We start from the raw sequence: 14,346 nt of genomic DNA, 5'->3' as shown, positions 1-14,346 counted from the left end.
GTGTTTGGCCAAGGAAATGAGCTATACAGCCGGTCAGAGACACTCGAGACTTCCTCGAATTTGAAGATTGTATTGAAGAAAGTGGTTTCGTGAAACCCAAGCTCTTTCTGGATCTGAGCAAGAAAAATAGGATGGAGCAACATTGTTTCAAATTCCTGTTTCCTCGTTTGAACAGCCTCCGCAATTTTAATATCGTCATTTAGACATAATCTGCAGACAAGGGCGTCTTCAAATGAAGGTTCTTTGGTGCAATCTTGGCCATTTGAAAACTTATCGGTAATTGAAGGGCAATATCCAAAACACACATCTTCCATGCCTGTGTAACACCTCAGAACCAAGCCCCAAATAACTTGAAGGAGACACTTGGTGCTGGACCCGACACTTTGGCTCAATTTGTGTATATCTGGGACGGATTTGAGTTCCAGTTCAGTGAAGCCAAAGCTTCCTTGAGGCGTCTCCGAACACAAGGAGGGGAAAAGACACGGCTCAACATCAGCCAGAGACTTCTTCCAGTAATCCATATCAGTGCTAATGGTGTATATGTTTTGGCCTTCGAAAATTGCCATACAGCTTATTGTGTCTTGTGTCTTGGATGCTGAGTTCAAAAAGTCGAGATAGTCCATGAACCGGGATATAATTCGCTCAATGTGGGAGGCAGATAGTGCTCCTCGGTCGTACCGAGCACTGACTTCCATGTCTTCACCTGAATTGATGCACAGTATTAACGGGTAAGCCAGAGACTCATCTTGGATTTTGGCATTAGCGTCAAATATGTCCTGACATGTCCTTTGCCTTTCTTTACTTGCATCTGATATCCAAAGCAGGTTGGTGAAATTGCATGCACGTGTGCTGTCTGCACTGAGATTCCGAATTCGTTGGAGCCCACCTTTTTGGAAAGGTTGGGAAACTGCTAAGGCTTGGTTGATATTACCAAGGAATTCATTTATCGGAGTTGCTTCGTCAATATGGAACCTCCGCGGTACTACTGTGTTGCTTATCTCAGGCTCCAGCAGCAACTGTCCGAAGCATACATCTCTAGATGCTGTGTAGCCATATAAAGCCAACGCCCACGCAGCTAAAACTGCAGTCTTTCCGGCGGGACGTAATTTTATTGGCCTGGACCATGATGTGTTCGTCTTATGTCCCTGCTTGATAGAGACCGGAGGAAATTGATTTGGCGCAGAACCAGCCAACGCAAGTCGCCAAAACTCATTGAATTTGTTGACATGAAACCCAAGTCGGACATCATCAGGAAGTTCCAGGGCACAGTTTCTCAATGCCAAACGGTTCAATTTGCCGAATGACGTGAGTGGCATTTCAGCCACTGGAAAATACAAACTCGGAACTTGGTTCAACGGCAAAGAACGCGATAGCTTGGTGTGAAGCGTAGCGATAACATCGTAGAACTGAGGTGACGTTTGAGAAATTAACCTGTAATTATCTTTGCTGGCTTTCGAATTGGTGTTCTCAAAAAATATGAAAACAGAGTGATTGTCGGCAATTGCCTGCTTGTTAGGATAATTTATCGTCTCCACGGCACAATGATATTGAGCTGGGAGCAGCGCGCTTATGTGCTGCTCTAATTTCCACTTGCTTATCTCAGACTGAGAAGAGGTTTCTTTGTCTTTTCTTCCTAGATACACCAGTGTGCCATCTGAATTATAGCGAGCCAAGTCACCGGTTTTGAACATCCGTCGAGGAGAGTTCACCTGGTGAATAGTCTCCTCTCTATTTACTGGCGTGTTCTTAAAATTAGAAATCCATTTAGGATTCTCAAAGAAGTTTTTAAGTGGTTGCTGCTCCTTATCAAGGTATCCATGAGAGACAATTGGCCCTTCTACCACTAATTCGCCAGCGCATCCTATAGGAAGCAGTATATCATGATCGTGAGGGTCAACAAGCCAGGAGATGCAACCCAGACTTGATCCAACATGGGGCACTTCGGAAGATACGTCGCAAGCTGAATTATGAACACAAATTGAGGAGCATTCAGCGCTACCGTAGAAAGTATGTAGTCGAACCTTTGGCGACCACGTTTCAGTGAGCCTCTTTATTGCACCTTCCCCGTACAAGGCAAGGACCTGGACTTCAGGAATACTGGAGGGTAACAAGGAAGAAGCAATTGATGGCGTGATACTGATGCAATTTGCTTGGGATGCATTTATTGACGCCGAAAGATTCCCAACATCGCTGTCAGATGGGATGCAAAGACATCCACCGTGCAGAAGTGTTCCAAAAAGCTCCTGGACAAACATATCAGAAGTAGGTGAAGAGAATTGGAACATTCTTGTCTTCTGGTCCATGTCAAGAGCTTCGGCGAATGCTTTTGCTCTGGAAAGTATCACAGTGTGGTTGAGAACAACAGGCCGAGTCTTCTGTGCAGTAAATATCACATAGGCATCATCCGATGGCTGAACAGGGAAGCTGTTCTCTGCAGTAGATTTTGGGAGGTATTCAAAGAGAGATTTACCCACGGGGATAACATAGGGTATTGTGCCCTCGAGCATATGTGTTGTGGTTGGACTTGTAAGGGCGACTTGTACTCGACTGTCAATAAACCATTGATCAAAACTGCCCTGTATGCAATACTCGTCCATTGGGATACAGGTACCACCAGCCTTGATCACTGCCAGTATAGAGGCAATGTGCCATGTTGATTTGCCTAAATAAAGCGGAACCAAAGCTCCTGGGCTAACACCAAGCCCTGTCAGGTAGGTAGCAAGGACCGAGGACAGTTCATTGAGCTTGGAGTAAGTAAGATTTCCATCCCAACTCGCGACTGCCATGGAGTCTGGCTGCAAACTAGCCTTATCTTCAAGAACCTCATGGATGCACCCATCAACTTTCTGTGGGATTTTGCTGTTCCACGTTGCAATTTGCTGTTGAGTCCAATCATTCATTCCGTCTATTAATCCAATGTTTTTGCTCTTGTGGTGAATGATATTCTCCAATGATTTGATGAAAGTAGAGGCGACACTCTTTGCTTGTCCATCTGACAAAGCAGTTGTCCAGTGGTTCAGATCAATGCGTATTTCATCGTCTGAAACTTCAATGTTAATAAAAACAGGAAACTCTGCAGGATCATAAATTGCTCCGACTTCGAGAAATTCTATCCATTCTTTGGTGTCACTGAACCGTGGCAGCTGCCTGAAGGATATACCTGTATTGAACAACGTTGTATCCGAGAGCTTCAGGGAATGTTGAATGTCAATTAGCGATGCATGTTTATGGGGCACTTGTTCCATGTAGTCTTTCTGGACTTGATGTAGGATATCACTAAGAAGGAGGTTCCCCGAAGCGTTCATTCGACATGGTAACAGACTGATGACCGGTCCAACAACTAGCTCTATGTCTTCGACAGGAACGTCTCTTAGAGATGTTATGTAGCTAAAGCAGACATCATCGGTGCCACAGAAAGAGCGAAGAGTAAGCCCCCACGCAGTACTAAACGCAGTTGATAAAGTCAATCTATCTTGTTCACAAACTTTCTGGAGTTCCTCAGAGAAGCCTAGGTTCAGCCGCATAGTTCGCAGCTGCTTTGAGGTGGACATGCCGTCATTCAACAGAGGTAAATGACATGGTTTGAAATTTGACAAGTATGAACACCAGTATTCAAGCGTGTTTTGCTGTGGAACGTTCTGCAAGTAGCTTATGAAATTCTTAAACATTGGTCTGCGATCATCAAGCTTTCCACCATACGCCAACTGCAAATCTCGAAGGATGATAGAAATCGACGAGCCATCCATGGATATATGGCTTATCTCAATCCTACAAAATAGCCTTCCTGTCTCAGTTTCACAGATTGTTAGTCGATGAGGCGGCTGGTGTTTGTGGTAAGCCATCGGCTGTTGCTCATCCAAGGTGGCCAGTACTTCATGGTCCTTCAGGCACCTCACAAAATTAGGACGCGAATCAAAATTCTTCAGAACAACTTGGCAGAACAAGTTCTGGCTAGTGAAATTTTCCACGAAGATGGTTCGTAGCATTGGGTGTCGTGAAACGACCTTTTGCCACGCAAGAGCGAGGTGATTAGCATCGGGCGTGCATCCTAGGCCCTTTACTTCCAATGTATCATGTACGGCATAGAGGCCTTCATCACGAGAACGACTAAGCAAGATACCCTCTTGCATACGTGAGCAAGGGTAAATATCTTCCACCAAATCTGACGAGTGGATTCCAATGCTTGGTAGTTTATTCGATAAGATTGTCTCAAGCTCCCTGTAGGTGAGCGGAAGCATTGGGAAGCTGCTCAAAGTAGGTCTTGGCTTAAGAGATCGCAACTTCGCCCCTAGGTATTTCAGCGTGCTCTGGCAGGTTGATATCCAGGTTCGGATTGATGTTTGGTGCTCTATGTATCTGTTGAAAGTGAAGGTGAAGCGCAGACTTCCCAGCAACGCCACTGCCGATATTTCGAACAGCGCAAATCGAGGAGTTTCTTCTCCAAAGTCTGCAGCTCCTCCGCCTCGACCAGTCTCTCCAGCCATCTGATTTATAAGCTGAAATAGTCCATCTTTTCTCTGGAGATCCCTATGTTGACCGACGTAATTAAATGTGATTTCCATTGGGCAATGGTGGTTGTTTTGGATAGCACGGCGTGTGAAAGCTTGTCGTCCATTATCTGAAACACGGCGACGAAGATCTTTTACCTGTATAACCGCGTCGACAGGGTCATCCATGGCAATATGTGACAAGAAGATAGGCTGCAAGATAGTAAACCATCCTACTGTGCGCGAAATATCTATTGCAGGGTCCCAGACTTCCCTCCCGTGACCTTCGTTATAGATCACAGGCAAGGGTCGATCAGTGAATGTTTGTCGAAATCCATGTAGAAGGGAAGCGAGGAATAGATCAATTGGCTCCGTCTGGAGGCTTTGGTGGCATTCCATCAGGAGCGAAGCACTTTCTTCAGGGCTGATTTCAAAGGTTTCACAATCCACGTCTCCGTACGTAGTATGATGGCTCTCCATTCCCCAGTACGCAAATTCTGGAGGTGGAACACTTCCCGGGTCCACGCTTTTTGTTGTCTCTGCCTCGTGATATTGAGCTTCCTGCAGCCTGCACCATGTCTGAAATGGAAGAGAGCCATTTCCAGGCGTATCTTGTTGTGGATTTAACAAGAAATCCTCCAAGTCTTCCAGGATGATCCTCCACGAAACAATGTCAACCACCAAATGATGCGCAATCATCGACAGAATAGTCTCCCCGCCATCGACATGAAAGAGATCCACTGTCATCGTTGGGCCCACAAATGCATTAATGCATAGCTGACTGTCTGCAATGGCCTGTTCAATGTCGTCCTGCCAGCCAACGTTGTGTGTGCGTAAGCAGTAGGAACCAGCGACTTCTTCAGTAATACGCTGCTTAATTCTTGTTCCAGTACTCGTATATCGAGCCCGAAGCATTGAGTGACGTTTAACAAGAGCCTCGATAGCATTGCGGAGGTCACGCTCGCCAATGGGCTGATTCAAGCGAGTAGAAACGCCCTGGTTGAAGTAACCTTGACGTTCCTTTCTCATCATAAAATGGAGTTTCTGTATTGGCGAAAGGTCAAATGTTTGCTCAACAGTTTCTTCGTAGACTGTGACATGATTGATCTCCGTCACCTGCGTTGCCAAGTTTTTGATGGATTTGCTTTGAAGCACCTCTTGCACGGTAATGCCAATGCCTTGTTTTTTGCAAAATCCCATGCAGGTAATCGCAGCAATCGAATCTCCGCCTAAACTAAGAAAGCTTTCGTCGAGACTAATATGACTCTTAGGAATGTTGAGCACGCGAGACCAGATCGAAGCTAGTCGATCCTCTGCTAAATTTTCAGAGCGAATAATCCCCTCGTTAGAGTCAATGCTGAGCTTGGCCACCCCAATTTCCGGGTCGTTCTCCATTTTTGCAACCCAAGTCGCGGTTGCTTTTCGGTCAAGTTTGCGGGATGCAAGCTGAGGCAGGGCTTCAACACATAACCATGAACTGGGAATCATATACGTCGGCAGTCGTGAGGATAGTCGATGGCGGATTTCTGCAACAACCGCGGCCTTATTTAAATGCTGACGCAATCTCAAAGGTACTGCATCTGACTCCGATGAAGCATTTGACTGTTCAGACAGTGATATGACCGCTACTAGTTTGCTCTCATAGAACCCAGATTTTGGAAGGGAAACTAGACAATGTTTAACTGTTGGGTCCGCATTTAGGTTGTCTTCAATCTCTCCTAGCTCAATTCTTTGTCCATGGAGCTTGACCTGCGTGTCTTTTCTTCCTATGTAGGTTAGCGAGCCAGCGTCAGAGTTATATCTTACCAGGTCCCCAGTTTTGTAAAATCTCCGGTCTGAGTGGCTTCCATTCTCAGCCTTGGCCCAACTTGGATTGTAAATGAAGGCTTCAGCGGTTTTTCCTGTGCTGTTTATGTAACATCGAGCAAGTGTTGGTCCTTCTAGCAGCAATTCACCCACACAGCCGACAGGAACAAGCTGGTCATGGCATTGTGGGTTCACTATCCAACAACGGACCCCAGCAGGGAGCCCAATATCCCTACAGTCAGAAGTTGGCGTAATTTTATTGCTAGCTGTTGCATGAACAGAGCATTCGGTAGGTCCGTATGCATTGATAAGCTTAATTCTTGACCAGGTGTCCAAATGCGACTGAGACATTACCTCTCCGGCTAGAACGAGTGTCTTCAGTCCTGGAATTTTCGAAATATCGATAAAATCAACGAAAGATGGTGTCAGTGAAGCACGATTTACTTCCATATCTCTGATCACGTTGACAACTTCATTCAGTCTTTGCTCCTCACTCGGCACGCAGATGCAAGCACCGTGCATCAAAGTGGTCAGGATATCGATAAGACTTGCATCAAATGTATGCGCTGCGAATTGTAGTACTCGTGAGTCAGCGTTGATATGAAGCTGGGGAGCATGAGCCACAGCCCCAGATACGTATGCTCTATGTTCTACCAGAGTGCCCTGTAAAACTTAGTGGTAAATAATAAATGTAAGACCATATATAACACACCTTCGGCTCCCCCGTTGACCCGGAAGTAAATATCACATAGGCTGCATTGTGGCTTTTAACTTCGGCTTGTGGGTTTGCCTTCTCTGGCGAAGCTGGAACCCGTTCCAAGGTTTCCCCATCCAACGGTATCAACGTTTGTGTAAGATATTTCAAATTTTCTTCATGTTTCCTGGAGCACATTAAGATACTAGCTTTTACTAGTCGCATCAAATATTGTACACGATATGTTGGATATGCCGGATCAAGAGGCACAAAAGCACCCCCAGCTTTCAGAACGCCGAGCATTGCGACGATGTTCCATTTCTGGAACCATTAGCGGTGCCTAATAGAACTGGAGGGAATATAGTGGACTGTAGGAAAAGACTTATAAAGACAGGAACACTTACAGACTTATCAAAGCAGAGAGCGACGCGAATCTCGGGCCCAACTCCCTGCTCTTGAAGGCAGTATGCTACCCGAGAAGCCAAAATATCCAGCTCCTTATAAGTCAAGCTTCCATCCCAGGCGCATACTGCCTCGTTCTCTGGATGAAGAAGCGCCTGCTCCCGAATGACTTCGTGGATACAACGGTCAAGACTCTCCGGGATGACTGAATTGAACTTGCAGACGCGAGACCAGTCACTTTCCGAGATCCCATCCAGCTCCTTCACTGCAACATCGTCTTCAGAAATAATTTGTGCCAACGCTTTCTCGAAGTACTTGGCTACGCTTTTGATCTGCTCTGTAGATATCTCATCACTCCACCATTCTAAGAACATGCTGATATCTTTCTCCAGCAGTTTCACATGGAGTCTAACACGGGACTGTTTGCAGGTTAGATAGACTGTTTTAAATATCTGACTAATAACATACTTTATCTGGTAGTGCAATGGCTAGAACCGACTGCGCCTGAGCACTTGTGGAGTTTTGTGTGGAATCACAAACGCGTATCATTAGAGTGGTGTTATATAGCATGTAGCTGTCATGCACAACATTCGGCACTGTACGCATGCCAGGGTCTTGAATAAGATGATATTTTCCTGTAACATTTTGCAGGATTGCTAGGACAGAATCATCCTCATTAATGGTAAGACTGACTGTCGACAAGTCTCCAGTGTCTGAGGAATCAAAATACTGGTAGCCGAAGCATACATCATTAGAGCCGGTATAGCAGTGTAGGAGTAAGGCCCACGCCGTTTGCAATAACGAGTGGATGTTTTCGTGGCGCCAAGCAGACAGCAGTTGAAGCTTTTGAGAATGAGTCGTCTTAATTTTCATCGATACAGGTCGTTTTGGACCAGACGACGAAGGGCTAAATTTTGGCAGACAGCATGAGGGAGGGTGAGCCATAGTTTCTTGGGGATGCTGCTCCGATAGGATTCAGTGGTCCAGCAATATGAGACAAACAGCAGGCACATCGGAGGATACTCGACTTGTACGGAGTACGGAGTACCTGCTCATAGCTTTTAAGGTAGAAATAAGGAATCGAGGGCATCTCGTCAAGGGGTCTACCAAAGAAAAAAAAAAAAAATTTAAAAAATATAAATGTATTCCAGACAAAAATAGATTAATCGAGCCAACTAAATAACCCCATTGGGGTCCTAGTTGCTCACAAACAATATCATCATCCCAGTATGTCTTATACCAACATGGTCAAGGGCCAATAATGCGTCTTAGAGTTTAGAAAATGTGGAAAGGCCAGAAAATTGGCCGCCACAGGACATCACAGGGAATGTATTGTCTATGGGGCAAGTCCAAGAAGAAAGCAACCTATGTGGACCCAATGGCGTACATGCTCTCTTATGGCGCTCAGATATGATTTAAGCCTATCGGGTTCATTGTGCTAACGTGTGAAGTGGACTATGTCTCTGGGAGTTGCCCAATTAATCAAAAAGCAGGCAGCCAGACGGTGAGGAAGTCAAACCCACTGTGGGCGACCCAGTATACATCTGGCTGTATACGAACATTGATGTACGAGCTGGGCCACGAGTCTAACTTGCTCATAGCTAATGATTACTGTCAAGATGGCTCAGTCGCTCCAATAATCCTCCCGTCTTGGGCATGCTGCTGATAGAAGCCTTGCAAACCGCTGACCAACGAAATCATCTCGTTTGGGTGCGTCGGGAAATTTGACGAAGTGATGAGTCGCAAAATCGATCAAACCGATCAGGAGAAGGTGGCACTGTTCATTCGGAGGTTATACTCCATCATCCTAGGGATGGTTGAGGAGAGAAGGATTTAGCTGCTACATGATTGGGTATTTCCCTGAACAAACTCGAGATCATGGGGAACACTGCAGTCAGGTATCTTAATCTTCGCGTGATTAACGCAGTGACGACCTAAGAGCATCTACCTGCCTGTCTACCGTACAAAATGGGGTACGCCTAAAGAACAAGCAAGTATGAAAAAAAAAAAAAAAAAAAAAAAAAAATACCACGGATCCCATAACAGTTATTTGACTGCAGAGCATGGATACCTACTTAACTACGGGATACAGTGTATAGGCAAGTACCCTCCACCTACAAGACACGGCAGGTGGGTTGTAGGTATACTACCTGTATTAGGAGGAGACTGGAACTGCTTAGGCAGGTGGCAATGTCCCCTATTTTACGGAGTAGGTGTTTTTGAGTTCGGATGGGGAATTACTTCGAGGAACCGGCTATGTGGTAGCCTGAGGAATACACCTCAGAGATACATACAATCCCTGCACATAAATCCTTTGGAGATATTGGCATAGAGTGTTAGAAGATTTTTAAGCATCCTCCTAAGGTGTGATATTCAGCATAATCTATTTCTTTTTTTTCCTCCCACCAGGTACTCGGTAGTCAGTACTTCACATAGCAACATGCCTACGCGAAGGATGAGTCCAATTCTACGGAGTAGGAAACATTGTATCTGTGATGTTGTACATAGAGCATGGACACCGAGTGATGTTTGCTCCATATGATGCATATCACCAGTGGTTTCTTACTGAGCTGTCCAAGGTACCACTAAGTGCGTACCTCGGAGTACATACATACACAGTAGGTAAACAAAAGTAAGGTTCGACTGGCCAGGGCCCTACTGTGATGACTGCTAATAACTTCAGGGTCTACATTAACATAGATGGGTACTCGGATGTCCTCATCACCCAAACAAGTGTTGTCATTCCAGTGGGGCAGAAGGGGAAATTTCGACTACTGCGCATCTACGGAGAAGACAATGAATAATCTACTAATCTAGGTACTAGTTAATAGGTGGTTAACTCCCATTTCTTCACTATCCGAGGTCGGAACAACCCTGTTGGCACTGGCCTACAACTTAAATTAGAAGAAGCAACGAAGTGCAATGAGCCCCATATTCACCGCTTGTCGCTAATTCGATCAGTTTAGTTAATTTATCCCGATGTATCCTCCCGCGTAAGTTACTCTCCCCTACGGAGGGAGGCTGCCTACTTGATACCGGTCTGCACCATCTCACCCAATTAAGATGATAGCACTGCCCGATCCCTCTTCGGCATGCCATTATGCTCTTATTGGCGGTCAGGAGATGCGGCGTTTCGCTACCAGGTAATAAGTCTTCTCCGTACGTCCCGAGATCCAACGTACAGATCTAGTCATCGGCGCTTTGACAAAACTCTAGCCTGGAATTTATCCTGACTCCCCTTCCTTACCCTTCCCTAATCTTGCGAGTGACGTGGTACCAAATTGGGACAGCTCTCGATTTGGAAATCTGTCGACAACCTATTGTGATGGGATGCATTCCCGGTATACATACAACAGTTGCGGCAGAGATAGTAACGAATCCATCTACCTAGTTTCTCAGCGTCCAGTACTACAAGGAAGAAACTTAGTGAACAATAGTCAGAACATTTTACCCTCGCCCCTTTTTCGGTCTTGGCGCTTTCCTATTCTCGGACTGAATGGCACAATGAGAAGCAAAATGTCCTCATGTAGAGCTAACAAACAGAGCCGGGATTTCAGCCGCCGATGCAGCTGGATCACTGCGTTTGTGTGACTCTAGAATTCAAACAAGATGTGGTAAGTCTCTACGCCGTCGTCATTGTAGTTTCCTGAGTGGGTAACCAAGTGTCAGTCCAGCTCATGCTGAGTGCTTTTGGTTCCGGTGCGTCACACTGGAGCGATATACTTGCTCTCAGTTACCTACCTAGCCAAGTTGGAAGTCCACCATTGACGATGGACTCGATTGCCCGGCAGCCGATTTGTCAACCCCAATGCCCAGCAACTAACCACTCAGTAGGGTCGTACAACATCTGCAACGTGCTTGAGCGTACAATTTCTCGCGTCTGCGAGGAGATTTATAATTTATTGTCTTGGATCACGTTCTTGCCCGTTCAAAACAAAGAAATAAAGGTGACCGGATCCTAGTTCATAAACGGCTTGGAGACAAGTCAAATTATCTCGCGACATAACCGAAGCATTAGCGTGACTACTAGCGCTGGTAATTTGCAGCCCATCTAGAATGCAAATTTGCATTCTAGTGCATTCTAGATAGCCAAATATAGATTAGCGGTCAGGTTAACACGGCACATTCCTTCGCCCCTCGGGATACAGCTCACCTCGACCAAGCTAAAGTTCGCGTAACCTTGTTTGCAATGTCTGCACCGGTCATTGTAGCGTGGTCCAGCTGACCTGTGAACTCTGTTCGCGAGGCACGATTCTCTTCAATTCAAGGGGCTCGGTGAGCTGTCTATCTAGATGGCTAAGAGAGACCACGTGACCATACCGAATACGGTAGGTCTCTAAGAAACTCTTTACACCATCTCAGAAGATGACTTAGCACTACCTAAAAGCCATCGCCAGGGGAGATTCATACTATTGGCCAATTTGAAAAGTCTGAAGGTGCAAGACTTGAATCACCACGGATCTCTTCAAATTTCGAGAATAGTGTTTCAGGGCTATTCCATCGGACCGATGTGATCCTGCATTCAACATGAAGACGGATCACCTATGCTTCTCGCACTTCTTGTGGAACAATTCGGACCATTGCGAACTCCTTGCCAAGCTGGAAAGAACTTTGAATGTACCAAATGGCCGTCCTGAAAAGAGAGCCATCAGCACCGCAGAAGACGCAGAGAAAACTCTACCACGACTATCAGTATCACACTAGCCGATATGGCTACGGAATGTACCTCATCTCTCTGAAGAACACATCAAACAAACTACGGGCTTCTGCAGGCAAGGACAACTCAGGTTGCAATGCCCAGGAACGTGTAGGGCAACAGGATCTGGTGATGGCTTCATCCGCTTGACTACATGGAATGATGGTACTCTTATTAACTGCACGGACTTATTTATTTCTCTAATGCCACCACCAAGGCCGAGGATCCGCGACTGAAACAGCTCGGGCTCTGTTGCGGTTTATTGAACGAAACCACCGGCTGACAGAAGATTTTAGATCTGTTCATTTCAATAGCTTCACTGGAGCCTCTCGAGTTGCAAAATAGGGGGGTGGGGAAACGGTACTGGCTCGATGGCAATGTTTATGCAACTAAGATGATGACCAAGGAGGTATTTATGACGTTGTGTTTCCCATCAAATATGATGAAAACCTAATGGGTGTTGAACCATGAGTGAGGAAGGGCCCAACTCTACAATGCCGGATACCTGAACGGTGCTTACAGATCATGCATAGTTCCTCAATAACGTAACTGGTAAGCGAGTCGACCACGGAAGTGAGTCGGCCACCTCTGTATTGCATCCCAACGCTGGATGATGGTAAATCAGCGACCAAAAATGGCAGCCCGTCGACGCCGTTTTAAGCCCCTTTTTAACCAATAGAATAACGTAATCGGTGAACGAGCCGGACATGTGTATTGAAGTCGACTTCAAATTCCACATCGACATGGGCGGGGAGAGATGGATCTGCCCTAATGCGTCCTACCGGAGGGTGTGCCCATTGATCAGGCTCTGCATATCGCTGGACAGGGTGTTAATGATCGGGGCCAGTGGCAGCAGGTCCTGTTCGCTCAAGTCCTTGACCAAGATTACTCAACCGGCGTCGCTCGACGTCGTTCCAAGCCCACGATATCTCATAAGAGGGGTTGGGGTCAGTCTAGCTGAATTTACGGACCAACGCATCGATTTGAGTGACACTACTATGGAGGTCGGCGAACACCTGTGCTGGCGAAGGCTGCATCGGCAATGATGCCAGGACATTGCGGCTGATCACCACCAGCGATACCACTTCACGGAGAAGAGCCAGCAGAGGAGAGAATCCTTGACCACAGGAACTTCCCCGGCATTGCGCTGATCAAGCCGCCGATATACGACTCGAAATGCGCCAGGGGACTGCTGGTCAGCCCTTCCCGAATGAGAGTTTTCTTCGCTATAATATCGTCGACCATGATGCGGGTACGCTGGACGAGTGGCTGGAACGGAGCCGCGAGGGCGAAGGTATCAGCCAGGCCCAATGACGAGCTTAGAAAGGCGTCTTGAATGCGTTGTTCGCGGCCCAGACCCAGGTGTTCATCGTGGTCTTGATGTCGTCTACTGTGCTGGTGCGAAAGGCATCATCGAGGATCGAGAACATGTACATCGGTGTCAACAGCAACTAGGGCATTGGTGGATCTGTATCTGTGTATATATATATATAAGATTACAAGGGCAATCAAAGCCCCCCAAGGAATGGTAGAGTGAGTTTCATGGCTATCCGTCTGATTGGGGACAACAAAAGGATTGGGCTTGGAGGATTGAACTCTGGACGAAGCCAGTTATATACCCGGCGTCAGACCCCTGATTCAAATACGGAGGAGGTGGTGGTTTAGGTGCCGAGGTACGTGGATAATCACGTCGGACGACGCACTCTATTTAGCATCATCAGCAGTTCCGGTCATCCCACAAGTCTCCCAGGAGCCAGGCCCCTGTTGTTTGGGATCAACTCTGCTGTCACAGCAATGGTGGTTCTCAGGAGAACGTTTAGATTGTGTATGGGAATGCGGCCATCGGGGGTCTGCGCAGAGTAGGAATTCGCACTCCTGGGTTGGAATGCAGACAGGATCCGATAGTGCTAGGTAGGGCAGAGAGGGAAATAGGCCTCCAATGGTATAGTCACATTATGGTCTCATGCTAGCGAGTGGCCTGGATTCCGGTAAAGCCTGCGGCAAATCGTAAGCAACTAGCTGTCCCTGTCCGTTTCGTCCGGGATGTTCCTGTTTTTATGTCGCGGACATTTCTAGTGAGTACAGTGGACTAATTGGACAGAGGTCTATTAACTCATGCCAGCTTACTTAGCAGTTGATTCATTTGTGCTAGGATTATCTAGTCTTAGATGTCTAAGCTATCTATCTCTGTTATCAAAGACGGTTGTGTTTAAGAACATGCACAAGATGAATCACCAAAACAGAAAAATCGTAGCAGCAAA

The 14,346-nt window shown here is 46.5% G+C and overlaps 2 protein-coding genes across 2 annotated transcripts; one reads left to right on the top strand and one right to left on the bottom strand.

Moving 5' to 3' along the window:
• Positions 1 to 27: 27 nt before the first annotated feature.
• Positions 28 to 8,262, bottom strand: ATNIH1004_001010 (Nonribosomal peptide synthetases (NRPS); the record flags this gene model as incomplete). Its single annotated transcript, XM_033565710.1, has 4 exons — positions 28 to 6,956; positions 7,006 to 7,308; positions 7,392 to 7,808; positions 7,858 to 8,262. Coding segments are annotated over 4 exons (8,054 nt in total), but the record flags the coding sequence as incomplete, so codon positions are not given.
• A 4,530-nt stretch (positions 8,263 to 12,792) lies between these two features.
• On the top strand, positions 12,793 to 13,540 carry ATNIH1004_001009 (uncharacterized protein; the record flags this gene model as incomplete). The annotated part of the gene is made up of 4 exons (XM_033565709.1): positions 12,793 to 12,873; positions 12,933 to 13,032; positions 13,162 to 13,337; positions 13,409 to 13,540. 4 exons carry the CDS (start codon positions 12,793 to 12,795, stop codon positions 13,538 to 13,540), a joined length of 489 nt encoding a protein of 162 aa, XP_033431466.1.
• Positions 13,541 to 14,346: the final 806 nt, after the last annotated feature.

The sequence above is a fragment of the Aspergillus tanneri genome, assembly GCF_003426965.1.
Source record: "Aspergillus tanneri strain NIH1004 chromosome Unknown AapTan_2_pilon_pilon_pilon, whole genome shotgun sequence".
NCBI lineage: Eukaryota > Fungi > Ascomycota > Eurotiomycetes > Eurotiales > Aspergillaceae > Aspergillus > Aspergillus tanneri.
Note: the sequence above shows the minus strand (reverse complement) of the source record. Positions and strands in the feature narration are given on the sequence as shown.